General features: G+C 35.7%; 1 protein-coding gene across 1 annotated transcript in view; it reads right to left on the reverse strand.

Annotated features, from left to right (window-relative positions):
• ENTREP2 (endosomal transmembrane epsin interactor 2) overlaps positions 1-18,596 on the reverse strand; it is a 402,743-nt gene that overhangs the window by 41,216 nt on the left and 342,931 nt on the right. Inside the window, exons 6-7 of the mRNA XM_072402292.1 lie at positions 4,045-4,202; positions 1,804-1,939 (exon numbers count right to left, since the gene is read on the reverse strand). Of these exons, the coding sequence (XP_072258393.1) occupies positions 1,804-1,939; positions 4,045-4,202 (294 nt within the window). The remainder of the gene's footprint in view (positions 1-1,803; positions 1,940-4,044; positions 4,203-18,596) is intronic.

Raw genomic sequence — 18,596 nt, forward strand, 5'->3', positions numbered from 1 at the left:
AGAGGATACATTTTCATCAGTGAACCTAGGTGATCCAGCAAACCTGGTCCAGGATTCAAAATATTTGCTAGCAAATAGCAGATGACTTTGAAGAAATCTATTCCAGGTTTACTGGATCACCCAGACATTTGAAGAGAAAGAAGAAAAGACCAGGAAGGCTTTTAAATGGCACTTACTGAGTAAAAACATTATTTTATTAATTACTAGTATATATAATAAAGACAATCAAATTGTTATACAAAAAAGACACTTGTACATATATTAAACAACAGTACAACATTAAAATAGACGCTACAGTTTGCTGAACTTGTATTTATAAAGGTAAGTGAAAAGCATAGATGGTCACCAACCCGACGCATTTTGCCTACATAGGCTTCATAGGGGGATTTTTAGGGGGAAAAGAAAGAAAACTAAAAAAATAAAGAAAAATATCTTAAAATATCATCACCAACAAAAAATAGTTTAATATAAATTTTATAGCTGAAGAAAAGTGGTTTCCAGTTATTAAATAATACTAGTTTCATACTTCACACAGTATGTTCAATTCAATAAATCTTTGAAACAGTGTGTATAATGTTCTAAGAAAAATAGAGGAATAGATTCAGAATAGAGGGTATAACATTACTAATAAAACTTACATGTTATACCCTCAAGGGAGGGCGGAAGCAGAGACATGGACCCCTGACACACGGACCTCCTGAGCTCTGGAAATCTCACGGGATTGGGACGGAAAGTCGCCTTCTCTCCTGCAACCTCATCAGCCTAAGTGGGATCACCTGTATGATCCTTATTATAAAGACCTGATCACGGCGCCAATTTGTCTTTTAGGTTTGCTGTGATCAGGCTGCTTTCATCTATCATATAAGTACTCACTTACATTTATAAATACAAGTTTGGCAAACTGTAGTGCCTATTTTAATGTTGTAGTGTTGTTTAATATACGTACAAGTGTCTTTTTCGTATATACTAATAATTATTAAAAAAATGTTTTTACTCAGTAAAATTACTTTATGAGTGACATTTAAAAGCCTTACCTGTCTTTTCTCTTCATATGTCTTTGTGATTATAGGCTAGGCACCCACCTTATTATCTGGCTATTTGTGGGTTGTTTCTTCTAGGAAAGTTTCCTGTATTTGTTTACTGGATCACCCAGCGTTACTGACAAAAGTGTATCTTCACCAGCCTTAGAGAGCTTTATTAAATCAGGCCAAGTAACTCTACAGTTTTTAGAACACTTTTATCATAAAGCCATTAACCTACTGAACAGGCCCAAGCTCACAGCTTCTGCTGCAGTTGCAAACTTATTTTAAAACTTTTCAAAAATCAACTGCATGGCAAACATTCTTCAAAAGGGTAACAGAATCAGTGAAGAATAAATATGGGAGCTCCCATTGCTGACATGGTATTGAAGGTGCAAACTCCTATTTAGATCCAAGGTTCTCTATCATATAAGTAATTGATCATAAACAAGTAAGCAAGATTGGAGCTTAGATTTTAGACAGCCCCAGAGGTTCCTGTCTTTACAAGTCATAAATCTTTGCAGCAAAATAAAATAATAAACGGTATTTATTAGTAGACTTGTCTTTTCATGTCTGTATTTTCTTGTGAAATATCAATGACATTCAAAAGGAAGCATCTAAATTGTGTTCTTTGGGTTCAGTGTTCAAGAATCAGTGGAAATCCAATGTGTATAATTTCCCCCTGTGACACACAAGGACACAAAGGGTATTTTACAGGGAAAAATATACTGTTTAGTATAAAATTAAGAGTAAAGTATTAGTGAATGTTACCTTCTTCTCTTACCTGACTTACAGGAGTTTGGCCAACCACAGCTTCATATGGAGGTGGCAGCTCAGAAGGATAGAGAATCCCGGGGCTGTTTATGGACACCTCATACAATGTACTGAAAGGAGAGTGTGGGAAATCCAGATGAAGTCCTCTGCAAAGAGAAAACCTGGTCATCACTAGCTGTTATAAGAGCCCTTGACAATGAATTCAACTTCAGAACCTCTCTGATTGTATGATTATTGCAATAATACCTAAATCACTATATTTTTGATTTCATGATTACACCCTTGCCATCTAAATTTATCCAGATTTTAATTTATTTGAGTTATAAAGAAATTGTGCTGTTGTTAACTAACAAATGAATTTCCATAAATACCGGCTGAATGTGTTTTATCTGCAAGTGAAAACACTGATATTCATCTGCTCTGTTATTTATATACCAATACCTTAAAAATTAATGGCTGATTCCTTCTATTTTAAACTCAGTGGCTCTTTCTCGCTTACCTGATTCTCAAAGGATGTTGTATTGCAGTAATCTTAGCCTTCAAACTTTCCAAAAGGGAAATCAACAGACTTTTAAATCGATTTTGGGTATTTATGATTATAAAAGCATAGTTTTTTTTCCTCCTAACATCCTAATATGTAAAAAGCAAAAAAAGTGTTTCTATTTTACATTTCTTAGCAAACCCTAAGTGCCTGCCAATTACCAAGTTCATAAATTTGCTCATGAATTTGCTACATTTGCATAAACACTGAATATCAAACTGGCTGCAATAGTAACTGTTGCTTCCCAGCCTATTGATTACCTTGCTGAATGCTTTGTGAATGGTGGTTGTAAGAAGTGGTTATGTTCCTAACAACCAACAAGCAATAGGGATGCCTAGCCGGTTGCTAGTTTACACAGTGAACAGCTCTCCCAGGAATTGTGGTTGAATTGGGAGGTATTGCTCCTAAAGACCACAAGAAAATAGAAATTCTGTGCACATGAATAACCAAGGAATGCTGAGATGCTTTTGGAAATAGTGAGCAGGTAATCCCATTGCCTGTTGGTTTTTGGGGTTACTCCACTAGTTAACAACCACTAGCTAAACGGAACACTCCCTAGTTCCTGCAAGTAAGTAAGCACATAGTGAGCAGTATACAATGGCATTGGTTTGAAAAAAGCAGGTTCACAAACCCATCCAGGCCAAATTTACTAATCACTATTGCCTATATTGTGGACAGCTATATCAGGTTTAATCACATATGCACATTTTGTTTCCTGCATAAAAACCCAGCAATGTATTTCTTTTGGTATGGTAAAGTGGCTTTATAGGATGTTTTATAGGACATTTTAGGGTAGGGTAATAAGCTGGACTCAATGTAGATATACACTCATTGCAGGAAACTATCGTAAGTGATAGTTTCCAGTAATGGTACAATGAAGTGCTTTTATTTTCTATGGAGAGGGAGAACAAATGGTTAGGAAACAACAGCATTTTTTTTTTCTTTCAGCCATTTAGTGCTTCAACAAGACAGATCACTACATAACATTGGGAATACCTGGACAGGTGGTATATTTTACCCTAAGACAAACAGTGTTCCTCTGGGGTAAAGAAAATCTGGTGTCTGTATGTAGCTTTGGTCTCATGAAATTTAGTGATGTCACTACTATACTGTGAAATGGTTTTCTTGCTGTAAGTTTAACATAGGAAATCAATGGACATCTCACATGGAGACAATAGAGAAAAATGAATATCAAGGCAGTAATAAGAAAAGATCAGCTGAAGGCAGACTACAGGTAATACATAATAAAAATAGTCAGGTTTTAAAAACCCATATGTCTATCAGGTTCAACTGGGGAATAAAGGTGACCAGTTCTTGGCCCTTAAGGCATTTTTTGTTTTTAGAACAGATTCTAGAGTTTTGTTCCTATTTAAAGTCTATGTAAATCCATTCAATGAACTTGTTTGGCTTTTCATTTTGCATTCACAATGCTCAAGGACGGGTTATGGTGAGTAGGAGGTGGGGAGGAAATAGGGAGGTGTCTGTGTACTTTTTAATCGATGTAAGAAATGTCTGATAACTCGTGCTGTTTAGTTACGTCAAAGAGGAAGTAAGAGCACACTAAATTTTATACACATTAACAGTTAGGATGTGTATAAAATTTAGTGTTACATAAAGTTAGTGTACATCCCAGCCCACCCACAGGCTAGGATGTGGTTTGCATGTAGCAAGCAAATCTTTGCAATAATTTAAGGGTAAGTGGTTCCATACCTTTGTACATCCATAACAGGTGTGCAGGTATACTCTGGTGGGTAGTATGGTGGAGGCGGAATAGGTGGAATAAACTCATCAAAATCCAACGTCTGGTGAAGGATCGTTCCATGAGCCATCATACAGTCCATGGTGGCATGTCCTCTGTGTGGTAGAAACTTTAAAACAAGACATTGAATCAACAAACAGCACAGAACACAACAATATTACTATAAATGTGATTATTTGTACATGCAGCTTGCTCTGTACAAATATCAGAATATCAAGGGGAAATGTCACCATTAAGGGTTATTTATTGTGAGAAACACGAATTCTTTGGTCTGCACCAAAAATGTTGTTTAATTTGGTATTAGTAATGATAAACTGATCTTTTATGTAGGGCTGGTCCTAATTTTAAGCTGCATACTGAATAATAATATTACCTCATATTTAAATAACGACAACATATTACGTAGTGCTTTACAAAGTCCTTATCATGTCACTAAATGTCACTCGAAGTGGCTAAAGCTGCGTACACACGACAAATTTTTCTCGCCCGATAATCGGTATCGGCCAATTATCGGGCGAAAATCTGCCGTGTGTACAGTCGGTCGTCGTCCATCGTCCGACGACCGTCCTGGCGGATCCATGGACGATGGACGACGACCGATCCTAATGAAAGGGAAGGGGAGAGCGCGCAGCAGGGTGCCGCTCCGTCGCTCTACCCCTCCCCTCTCCATAGAGCATGAACGGTGCTGTACGTACAGCATCGTTCATGCATCGTGCAGTCTTTTCTCGTTGGAAAGGATCGTGAAAGATCCTTTCCAACGAGAAAAATTGCAGGTGTGTATGCAGCTTAAGAATCCAATGCCCCTACCATAGTGATATATCACATATCTCACCAATGTGGATCACTAAACAAGGTCAGAGGGATCTGTGTACAGTAGATTTACATCCAGGATGTTTACATTTGTTTATCTTTAGCCACAATTATCTAGCTATGTCTATAGCTTAAGTCTACACTTACTTTAAAAATGGAGATAAAACATGAAAACAAGAAACTTTTTTAGATAATGGTAAATTGAAAACATCTTATTTACAGCAAGACTAAAATCAAGCACAGTATTGGTTATCCTCATCCTTTCTATATTATAGCTTAAGCTTCACTCATTCCTAGACATAGTTTTATTAAAAAGAATGGTAAATTTTGCCAAAATTAGGTTTTGCCCTTTTAAATGACCTTAGTTGTGAGCACATTCTATAGTGATAGTGATATAACACTTATTTATAGACACAATACAGCTTATCACCCTATCTGGTATTCTTATTTTGACGATTAAGGAGTATCAATACAACTTCATTATCTATGCTCCAGCAGTCAGAATGACACCCATCAATCCATTATATTTTTATTTCTTCAGCCAGCTCCATGATGTGAGTGTCAGAGGAGGAGCAGTAAAAAGACTGTAATGCCAAGGAACACTTTCAATTACATGGAAAAACAGTAGAATAATGAGCCTGTTAGAATGTCAGACCTCTACATGACTCAACGGGGACTGTGCTGGGGATCAAATGATGTAAAAGCCTTTGACCCTTCTTCTTGTGCTGTGCTAAAACAGCTAAAACCATCGAAGAAAATTGTGTCTCTATTCCTCCCCTAGGCAAGGTTCTGTTGTCATGTCATTTTCCCTGGATCACTAGCAAGCTGGCTCTTTAACTCTTGCCTCTGGAAAGAACTGAGCTGATAATATTTGCTGAAGGCACAATTCTGTATTGTGCTTGAACTACTAAGTTTTTGTTTGTGCTGATGTCTGCTTGCATTACTATGATCTACAGTCAATCTGAAAAAGACATAAGCAGACTATTTCTCATAATAGTTCACCCGTGTCTTGTTAAAAGTTGAAACACATTAAAATGTTTGTAAAAACAGAGCCTTCTGTTAATAAAAATGTATAACTACACAGTAATTAACACTAAAGGTTTGTAATTCTGTGGCCTGGGATGATATCAGGATACAATGCTATCTACATGGTATTTTTACATTATTCCCATAAATTTATAGTCTGACAATGAATAGATAAACTACTTGGCTTCTGTATAGAATCGCCTAATGATTGATGTAATAGGAAGTAATAACCTAAAACTACACGGGCAAAGACAATGCATGCATTTGATATATCTATTTATACAGTACATATAAGTAATATGCAGTAATTTTCTACAGAGAATGGTAATCCAACCCTGCATATCCCTTCCAGAGTGATAAACATCATGGCTGGGGCCATTTCAGGTCAAGTAGCTTAATCATTTACCTTTCTGTAGGTCTTAAAGGTCTATAAATTTTGGCTGAGGCAGAGCCTTTTTGCAGAAAAGGACAAGTGATATCCCTTCTGCAATAATCCTGCTCACCTGGCAATCCTTGCTTTCCTTGTGCCTGAACTGAATTCACTCTTGCATTTTCCCAGTTTGGTCAATCAAGTTACATTTTCCCAGTTTGGTCAATCAAGATGGCCAAAGAGCACTTTCAGGAAGAGAAAAGTAAGCAGATGGTGGTGACGGAATGGGGAACGGTGAGTATAACAGGGGGTTTAGTTCTGCTTTAATGGGTAGTTGTATTCTAGAATATTCAAATTTAGCTCACATAAACATTTCCATGGTGAGAAATAAACTCTGGTGACCAGTGTTGCAACTCCACATCCACAGTTCCACAGATTTAATTGTATGTCAAGCCAAAGTTTTTGTGTAGTTTTGGAATATAGTAAAAAACATAAAAACCTATAAAAATAATGGTATGTGAAATGTGATATGGAATATACACATTTCATAAATATAAAATCTGTAAGTAAAATAATGCGATAATAGAAAAAAGGCATATGGTCATACCACTGAATTGAAAAAAAAGGCAAGGCCTGGTTGACTGGTTGGTTTAAAAAGTTTTATTGACTATTATATTAACCAAAAAGTAACAATTTTTTTTATTCTCCAAAACTGAATACAGTTACACTATAGGTAAAATTTTATTAAAACAATGTAATGTGCAATATGTCATACATTTTAGGTTTCCAGCTGAGCAGTGAACAGGAGGGAGCATCCTCAGATCTATAGGTGTTGATGTTTCCCATTACCTCCACATCCTGCAATGTTCTTAAGTGATATACCACTTTTACATCACATCAATTTATAATTAAAAAATGAAATAAAATCATATTTTATTTGAAACTAAAACTCCTCCCTGTAGATATCAGTCTTTAACAACAGACAAACTGACTGACAGGTAAGGGTCCGATGATTGTTGTAAAAAAAAAATAGTTGTAGAATAAAGGGAAACAATTAAATGTGAAATTGAGGTTAATTGTAAAAATTTTGTTTTTGCAGGGTTAAGTAATAATAAAACCACCCAAACATCTAAGAGAATAAGGCTACTAGGTGTTCTTCTACTGCAAAGTGCCTCAAGAGGAGATTTGACCAAGTTAAGCCATTTTTTAATAATAGCTTTGTTTCAAATGCTTAGATACATTTAGTAACACAAGCAGTTCTGAAGTACTAAAAGAAAGATTTAAAAAATCTGTAAATATTAGACATCTGGGCTTTCAGTCTTGTAGGTGTACAATCAAGCCTCTTCTGAGGGCGCTTACTATTGTTTTGTTAAGTCTTCAATCATATATTTCGCTACAACTCAAGTGGTACTTGCAATAAAAAAGACCTGGTCCTCCAAAATTCACCAAAAGCTGCCCAAGTAAGGAGAATAATGCATTGTTACTCAACACAGCAGTAACTGATTTAATCTTTTCCAACCCTGCAGTAATTATGCACGGCTATGACTGTAATTAAGGCTGTCAAAGAAAGGTGAGGGTTATACAGTTTTCTCGTAAAGACTGTGATTTGCAATAATAGGATTTCATTTATGGGGATACAGTATGTAGAAAAATGATTGATCTCTCTGGAGAGAATAAAGAGGGCACAATTCTTTTCATCTAGAACAGAGTACATAGTTAGGAAAATGTATTTAGATATGAGAAAGTATATCATTATTTTTACTGATTATTTTGTGCAAACATTCACCCTCATAATCAAAAGTAAGGAAATTAGATTTGCAAATTGAGTTGACTGACCTGGATTAAGCACTAGAATACGTCTGCTAAATGAACCAATTCACCCTCACAGAAATAAACTGGTAAAGGGGAGATTGTTAGTAGTGTATTAAGAAACCTATATGAGCTCCCTACCTGTACAACATACAACATAACTACACATAAAAATATATCAAGCAAATTTGTAAAGAAGATAGAAGGGAGCTGAAATTTTATAACGTTTTTCTGCTTCCAAAATATGCATCCAAATACCCATCTTTTTGAGTTCTGAAAAGAAACAGATGCCCAGTCTTGCTTTATCAAAGATTTGTTTCCTAGTAGACTATAAACATGCATTGGAGTCTCATTTATGCAAAGGATAGCTTGCTCTCACACGATCCAAGACAAGACATAAAGCAGGAATATAATCCTAATTAAAGTGCAATGAAAACCTTTCTTCTAGATCCTTTTTGCCCATATAAGTGTATTGCCTGCCTTTACCCCCAAATAATGTCACCTGTGTGAAAAACACAAAACCCTTATTACACAGTACATTAGTGATGATAGCAGCCATTATCCATGATTATCCTGATGGTGTCCTGTTCACACCAATAGAGTGAGAACTGTAAAATAAGCATGTTGCCTATCATCAATGCCTCTCACACCTAGAAGCTTCATCTTTTCCACTTTTTTTCTCTGCAGGTAATGTAATCATTTTACCTTTAACATTTATATAGTTAATTTTAACATGTTTGTGTTTGTGTTTGTGCCATAATATTGTGGCATTGAAGCAAGGAGCACAGTTGTGACTGTAACTCTTGGAGCATAATACTTTAAAAGAGATCTGTCACCCCTTAATTTCTTTATACAGAAGGGTGGCATATAAAGAGGATGGCACCACTAACGTTTAAAAAGTGTTTACTTAGTACAAGAAGTAATTTTTTTGTTGCTGTCATCGTTTATCTTTTGTCATCTTAATCTCCTCTCTTGTCATTTTTTTTTTTTTTGTTTTCTTCTCTCTCTTTTTATTGTTACTCTGTATTTGATGGAAAAAAATCAACAAACATACAATTTGAAAAAAAAAAAAAAAAAAGTATCAAAAAATAAAAAATAAAAATATCAAAAAATTTCTCTGACTGGTTGCAATGTTTCGAAGGGGAACAAAATGGACACAGTTCCAATATTTGTGTATTTAAAAAATAAAGGCTTTCATTTGGGGTGTTACATTTTCATTTACTAGTGATTTATATCATTTTTTCTGTAGGCAACTTCGGGGCTGCTAGCAAAAATAGGAGGACTGGATAAGCTTCTGTTAGGAGATGTTTATTAGTCTGATGATTCCCTGCTGTGCGCCATCACAGTATAAAACGCAGTTTATTCTGTCCAGCAATGTAATTTGCAAAAGCCAGGAGAACTAAGATAGCAGCAGCCCCCACCGCATCACCTGGCAAGATGTGACACCTTCCACGTGATGCAGTGGAGTGACGAATTCTGGGGGCGAGAAATTTAAAGGCAGATTACTATGCAATTTGCTTTTAATTTTTTTTTTACAGTAAAAAACTCATAAAAACATATAATAAAAGTATAAATACATATTGTAGTGCACCAAGCATCATTGCCCAGTGCCCTGGTTTACATTTTGCCCACTATTAGCCCTGACCTTGATCTGACCTTTTGATGGCTTATAAATCACTTCCTGAATGTATAATTTCATCACTTTGTCTTTGACCTTGATTGTTCCTGAATGATTGCTGGAGACCGCATGGCATCCAAAGGGCATCTCACCGGCGCAAGCGCTGTTTTGGAGGAATTTGATAGCAGCGATAGCGATTTGGAGTCCCTTGTGGAATCGAGCGATAGTGATTCACCAGGAAATTTGTCATCAGACAGCGAAAGTGAACTGAGCGACGATTCTGGACCTGAGGTCCGTGCTGTGCACACATGGTATCCTATCGACCTTGATGCGGACCAGGCAGCACCGCCAAGATTTCCATTCACCGGCGCACCTGGGATGAAAATTGAGGCTGAATGCGATGACCCCCTGGAATACCTGAAGTTGTTTTTGACCGATGAAGTTATCGAAAAAATTGTTGCAGAGACAAACAGGTAAGCCGCTCTTGTGTTTGCTAACTTTTTGAAATGTATTACTAAATTTCTTTTATGCAAACATGTGCTGCTTTGTGATTGCTAACTTTTTGAAATTTTTGAAATTTTTTGGTAATTTTATTTATGCAAACATGTATGCTGCTTTGTGTTTGGTAACTTTTTACATTTTTTTATGCCAACATGTATGCTGCTTTGTGCTAACTTTTTGAAATTTTTTGCCAATTTTTTTTTATGTAAGCAAGCATGTATGCTGCTCTGTGTTTGCTAACATTTTATTTTTTTATGCCAACATGTATGCTGCTCTGTGTTTGCTAACTTTTTTTTCTAAAATCTGCATTTAACTTTTATTATTATTTATCAATAATATTGCACCCTTGTTTGGAAAATTTCAGTGAGAAATTTTTGATAAAATATTTTTTTCATTGATAAATTACACTTTTGTGGTCTAATATTTCATTATTTTTTATAATTATTATTTATAATTATGTATTATATTATAATTTATGATTATTATATAATAAATAAATATAAATATTATACCCGGGAGTTAATCCTAAGAATTACAGGCCCACAATATAAACAAAAATTTATAGGCAAAAAAAATAGGATCGCTTTCTGCGTCAAAAAACTGAAAGAATTAGAACGCTAGGGGGGTTAAGCATATATTTATTGAATTTCTTGAATTAGTTTTATTCTTTTTTTATTATCACACATGCAGTTCACGCCCAGCAGCCCTTTTGTTTTTGCTGCTGATTTTCCATATGTATCAGGACAATTTCTGGGGGAGCCAATTGATCTAAATTCATGTTTTCATTCATGTTTTCATTCATTCATGGAATGGCCAGAGGAAACCCACCCAAACACAGGGAGAACATACAAATTCCTTGCAGATAGTGCCCTGGTCAAACCTAGGACCCAGCCCTGCAGAGGTGAAGATGCTAACCACCCAACTATCTGTGCCTCCTTAAGCTTACATTTAAGGTTAATTTGTCCTTCTATAGCACATAAAGAACACAAAAATGAAATATTGGAACTCAGGAAAAAACTGTAATGATTTATGACTACTATGGATGCTTCATTTTTAAAATCCCCTGCAGTGTTTGATTTAGATGTAGTTCTGTAAAATGGGAATGATCTTTATCTACCAACGGTCACACTGAACAATCTGTTTAGTCAATAAGTGCCATAGATTTCCTGTCATATATATTCTACTAAGTATCTCCTGGCAGTCACAGGACAGATTAGTGTGGTATCTTCTATAAAATCTACATCGCTATCTATGGCTAATTCCTATTGCATATTTATACAGCAGGGAAAATATCAAGCACTGCATGAACCAGGGGCATGTGAGATAACAAGTATTACTTACGCCATGACGTATAATCAATATGATTCTTCAACTCCGAATCATTGTCTCTTGTATGTTTATGGGCAAAAGAACATGCTATATTGAAATATACAGTGAATACATTTTGCAGGCTCACGAAGAAAATGATTTCCACTGCTAAGTTATTCTGATGCTCTAAACTAATCATTTAGTTGTCCTGTAATGTAAATGCTTATGATGTGATCCAGTAAAAGCTTTGAAGAAGTTACATATTAGACAACAGCAAAGATTTTGAGAATGCAAAGACAAGGATAGAGTGGTGACACGTGTCTTAAACACAGAAGACACAGGGTACTTGTGAAAAGAAAATAGTCACAAATGTGGTAAGCATACACAAATATTGGTACTAGACCCAGATTTTTTTCAATCTATGATAAAAGCAATCAGTTGAACTTACATCTGTACAGATGTCACAATTTTACCAATGATCTAAAAACTGGAAACTGTATGTTATTCTAAAAATTGGTCAAAATATTATGGTAATACTCAATAAAAAATAACAATTTGCCTGGATCTAAGAACCTATTTGTCCATTGCTAGAAGGGTTTACAATGGATAAGCATTAAAACGCCATCCAGGTTAGCAATTGCACAATCAATAACAAAAATTGTGGGTAAAAAAAAAAAAGATTTCCTTGAAGACTTGGTTTCCTTGGGTAATATGGTAATATGAATTAGACTACAGCAAGGGCTGCATTTTATGGACTATAGGTGTTGACAATTTGTGTTATGAGTTTATATATGATTTCTCACACCATTTAATGAGTATACATTTCTGGTTCTTTATTCTTTGCTTTACTTCATCATTTAAATCATGTGTCTCCAACAATATGATGGTTCATAATAGCTGTGCAGAAACATGGCCCCCTGGCATCCAAGATGAGAGCTTGACCCTGAACAGCGCACATGACGCCCACACAATTCAGAGGTGGGTTTCCTCTGTACTCGCCTTGACCTTGGCTCTTTGAAAACAAATTTTCAACAATTTATAACTTCCCTAAAATGTGCAATTTCAATTTGTGATTATAAGTCTTAAATGCTTTATCATTATTGTCAAACTCTTTTGATTTCTGTAGAAACACACATATTTTGCAGTTTCCTTAACAGAATGTCACTTTAATACATTTTTTCCAGCTAAAATGTGCATTCCTCAGCATTGGCTAGCAACCAACCATGAACGTAGACCTGCACTATTCTCAGCCTACCTCAACTTATTGAATCTCACAATGACAATATTTACAAGCAAATAACATGAGACGTTCCTGTTGGTTTCCTTATTATATATGCAGGTGGGTGGTGGCTAGGGATGTGCCTTATTTTCAGGAAATATCTTAAAATTAATGAATAATAGTATGATGTATAAAAACAGTGAAAAGTGTCTTTGAACGGGAGCAGTATAAAAATCAATATTTTCACCCAAGGTAAACAATTCACCATTTTATACAGGAACCACTAAACAACTTCAGGAGCACCTTGGTTGTGGTTAATCTATAAAAAAAAGCCTACCAGAATTTGTAGGGGTAATACACTACTTATAGCATATAGTCATTGTGCTGGAAAATAGCACCAAACAACCAAGTAAACATTATTAAAGCTATCCAAAGCTGGAGAAGATAGACTATCATTGGAGAACCTGGGCGATACAGCCAACCTGAAAATGATCTCATCCAGGATTGAAAATTTTGACTAACTAATAGTAAATCACTTTTAGGAAATTAATTCTACATTTGCTGGATCACCCAGGTTCTTCTTTCATGTTAGGCTATCTTCTCTAATCTTGGAAAGCTTGAATAAATCAGACCCCTTGTTTTGACTTTTCCATGTGATGGTTTTGTACATAGTGCTTCTGCATAAACAGTCCTTTTGAATGCACTTCTTATCAACTGGTAGTGGTAGGGGATTTACCCTGCTTTTTGGCAGCAGGCTGGCAACAGTCCAACATTTTTATTGTCACTTACTGGTCTTTTCCCTCACCAGTATTTCTGTTTGGTTAATGTCTAGGTATGTGTTAACATTAATGCTATATACTCTCTTTCTTACAATAAAATATGAAGTGCATTCCAGTGAATACACAGAGAGCTTGATACAGATTCTTCTTTTGCCTCATGTGATTCCTAACTTCATGGTCATTTTCTTAAAAGATTCTCGCGTGAATTACACCTTGCTTATTTTCCTTACTGAACTAATTACTTGTGCCACACAAAGCCAGCGCACCTAAATCGACAGATCTCTACCCACTGTACCTTTCCTAATGCACTCCTCATTCCCTCCTAAATCATGCATGCAGGCAGCCATTGAGAAGCATTACCCCAGAAGCCTCTTTAGACCAAACAGCTTTCCAAGCATCTATGGGTCACACATACCTGTATAGGAGATTTGCTACTTCTCTATATTTTTATCTTTAACACTAGATGCGTAGTTTATTTTATTCATACTGTAGAGTTTATTTTGATTACAGTTAAATACACACCTGGGTCAAGGCAGCTGTAAATTTAGTATGATAATATCATATCCTTCAATATTCTACTTGCAAACATGGAACAGCTGTACAAATAACGTAATTTACAGGTTGCAAAAACATTTATAAATGTAGTTCTGCTTGATAGAAGAGTAATTTTCCATTCAGTTAATTTAAATGAATTGTATTTGTATTCCTGTACAATTGGTACTTAAAATGGAGCCTAATAGTGGAAGATGTGGACTAGAACAAAAAAGACTGGAGTGAAAAATATGGTATTACACATACATATTGTATAACCTAGATTTTTCTTATACTGCAATGTGGTTTTGTATATTGGTGGGAAAAAAAGAATTTAATAACCTATCAGGACTGTGACTTCAGCAATGACTTCTTCCCTTAACTTTTGATCCCACTGTCACAGCACTGAACCTATGTTTCTGGTTCTTCTAGTTCACCATTTTTTAAAATGTTCCCCCAGGCAGAATCTTCTAGGGGTCCTATGACACACAGCAATGCAGATGAAGTTGTGACTGTGGGTCAGGGTTGGGGGTACTTTGTTGGGGGTAAGTTATATCAGATAATGATCCTGTGTAGAACAAACCTTTACGAATGCATTACCCAGACTGTATCTTTTTTTTGTATTGTAAAATAAATTGTACATGTGTAAATACAAATCTTATTGTTAATCAATTGTTTATTGTATTTTTAGTTTTGGATAGAGTTAGGTAGGAATAGAATTCCTGTTGGGACTCAACAGTAGCTCAATTCTAACAGAAACTCAAATAAATATCTGTTCTAGTTTCTAGCCTACACCACTCATCATGGATTCTGTGTCTACTGTCATTTCAGTTTCACTTCATTAGAATTTGACAGCCTCTATTAAGGTATCACGAGGTAGGTAGAGGAGTAGCATTTTTCTCCCGTGTACCTATTCTGGAACAACTAAAGGCCTTTACTTCTCTTTTTATGGATATGGATAGTTTAATATAGAGAGACCATCAATAAGGAAATAAGGACAATGTTTTATGAGGAAATGATGCTGCAGCTTCTATATATGTTCCCACGTAAAAGATGATACCTTTTCTAAGGTATTGGTCCAATGAAGCAGTAACTACCGCGAAACGGGTCCCACAAGTTACTTACCCTATCCATCAAGATACCAACCTTATCCAGTTGGGCTGAACTGTATTTTTTATATGTGATTTATAATCTTACATATTGGGGACTGCTACAAACATCACTGTCAGGAATTCTGCCTTTCTGAGCTAAATTTGTACAGCATGTATATTATTGAAGGGAATATAAGGCTCCTTTGTTTTTATATGTATTGTTGTTTCTATTGATTAATAAAGTTACATTGTTGTATTTATAGAATATAAATTTTGAGGTTTTGAATATCCATATAGTGGATCAGTTTATTTGTTCTATTAAGGAGAATCCTTGCTATTTCTATGTGTTGATGGTGGAATATTACCTTTACTTCCTGTCAGTAAAACAGAAAATGAGGGCAATGCCTTTAAAGGAGACATGGCCATAGGCATGGACACAAAGCAACTATAGGCAAAATGATTCACATTTAATGGTGCAAGCTCACAGTAAATCATAGTTTGAGATACAGATTTCCATGTAGTGGGATCTCTTGTAGATCCCAGTCTGACTCAAAGCAATTGGTCACCTTGGACTCCTCGCAGCTGGATAAGGGCCATATACCACAGCAGTGATTTCCCTGCTTTTTTGTATGCTGAGCTATAAAAATGTATTTACTATAAAATGCATTTTTATTTGTTTTTTTTGGTTACCCTTACTAATGGCAAAAGGTTTATTGTCAGCTATAAATGAAAAGTAAACAATTTATTTTATCATGCAGGTATTTCCTGAAAATTAATACAATGGGTTTCAAGGGAAACGCAATAAAATATTTAGTGATTGGAAGAAAAGAATTCCCTGCTTAGAAATCCTTTTCATTGCCTGCTGTTTAAAAATCCGCAGTACGTGCTATGTAGCATTAGAGCAGATGCCACAACTGGAGAACACAAGATCTGCTGGGAACTCTGCATGCATGGGCATATGAAAGATTACTCACTACCAAAAAGGAGACGTTATCATTTAGTGTCTGCAAAACTGCACAGGGGGAATTAGGAAAGAATTACAATAATTGTGTAGACAATAACGGCAGATGCTGGACAATAAGAATTCTTAAGTAAGTGACTAAACAAACAGTCAGAGATGTAAATCAGTCTTTGGGCAACCTAAGTGGTCTCTAGATGTTAGAAATGATCAAGGGCAGCAGCAATCCGAGTGCACATCAACCAAATGCTACCTTCTTATTCAATTCAGAGGAGGCAGTTTGCACAGAAAAACACGCACTGCAGGAAATGGAGATTTAATTTTACAGTTATAATGTGTATTTTTCTTCTTCTTTTACTTGGAATTGGTAATTAACACTTAGCCTAATTTAGCCTAAACTTTATTGCGTGTGTGTAATCATGAACAAAAATACTAAACTAAAAACAGGACAGATCAAAATAATTAAGCAAAACAATAAATGAAACACAAAATATAACAAAAAAATTAGAATATCTTAAGGTTGGGTAATTTACTTTATGTTTAACCACACATCTGAGAATTGTATGTTGTGGCTTTGTTTTTTTTTTTTTACACAAGATTAAATAGATTTTAAAATGAAAGGATTGCTTCTTGTAAGAAGCAAATGATAGTGATAACAAAGGGAGGACTACCCAAAAACTGACCGGTGTAACACCCTACGTATACTGCAAAGAAAGAATATGTAAAAACTTGCCAACAAACAATAATATGGAGGTCCTGACTTGCAATGTCATTCTTTGTTGAGTATGTACATTATAAATATGTATATATGTATGTATTTTGAATATGTATCTAATGACAATAAACGTTATGTCAACTTGTATAGATGGCTCATATGGGCTGCCAATATATAATATGGCACAACATTCAACGCAAAAATTTTTATTACATGGTTCATCCACACATGTGATGTAATATACCGCCTATTATATTTATTTTCTTTATTTTCCTTCCTTTTTCCCTTTGTCCCCCGTTTGGGCAAAGGAACTACATATCCAATGCCCAAGACCTACATTGGAGAGAATTATTTCCCTCCACAAAGTAGGTGAGGGCGTCTTGACAGGGAGGGACCCAACAAGTTGCTCACACCTTAAGGAGTAACAAATAACTTCTGTCCCCTCTTCTAGACTTTAAAACCTCTTTGTGCATGCACATTAAATTGTGCAAATGCAATTACAACAACCAATTAGTCAACAGGTAAGGGCGGAAGCAGGCACTAAATCCGCCTTCACTACAACCTCCTGCCTATGGGCGAAATCTAAAATCTCCTAATCTAAATGCCAAGTTAACCATTTATAAGGACGGGACATTTGCAGCACCAGCCTCTCTTGACTGGCTGCAAACATCCCATCTTTACCACCTTCTACCAACTATTGAAGTAGGTTACCTTACCTTTTCTCCTTTTTTGACTGCTTTTTTATACAGCTATTAGACCTATTTATGACCTTTCATATAGCACTCAGGTCTTAAATGAGTGGGATTCTCTCTCATTACTCCCCCGGAAACAATTTTGAGATCCCCTATTATCCAGCAGCTCTTCCAATAATCCATATAAGTAACTATAAACCTTTTTATTTTCTCCTATTATATCTGTAGAGACAATCCTAATCATTAATGTATTATTTAAACTTTCACTATAGTTTTCTACCAGTACTTTTTAAAGCTCACTGTGTTAGGTGGGAGTCTCCACTAGTTTATACTATTTACTACATGTATTACCCTTTTAGTATTACTAAATTTATACACATGTTTTTGTTCTTTCAAAACATAATTCAATTTCAGATTGCCAGTGTTGCAACAACTAGTTTAGACTGCTTTTGACCTTTTATTTCAAAGATCCACTGACATTGATCAACAAACGAATGGGATACCTGTTTAGCCTTCAAATATCCTTCATGAGTAAGTCAGTCTTTTATATAACAGAACCTTTATTGCCATGTGCTAATAATGTTTTTTCACTCTGTATAGCGCACATTCTATATATTGGGAGGCAAATAGGCAGCTACTAGCGATGAGCGCCAAGAATATTAAGATCGATCTCGCAGCCAATTGGGCCTTTCTCGCTTACCAAAAATGTAAGCGAGAACGGCCTTCTGATTCGCTAAGAGGTCGAAATCACTGAACAGGATCATGCATCATGCAGCCCTGGAAATCCTCTGTGATCCCAGGGCATTAGATGTTAATTAATCTCTAGTGCCCCGGGGATCGCACACTCTTCTCAATGAATGCAGCCACAGCTTCAATAATTGAAAGATCTCCAGCACAGGAGAACCTCCTGACATTGTAATATAAGTATCTCTTACAAATGATACATTTGTATCTGTAACAAATGTTTCCTAAACCCGGGGCACTGGAGGTTAATTACCTACTTTTAAAACTTCAGCTTTCAAGAGATCGTATTTCACCCTTTCTATCTCTTGGTTACTTCATCACACCAAGTAAAT

Source organism: Pyxicephalus adspersus, chromosome 2 (assembly GCF_032062135.1).
Source record: "Pyxicephalus adspersus chromosome 2, UCB_Pads_2.0, whole genome shotgun sequence".
Classification (NCBI taxonomy): domain Eukaryota; kingdom Metazoa; phylum Chordata; class Amphibia; order Anura; family Pyxicephalidae; genus Pyxicephalus; species Pyxicephalus adspersus.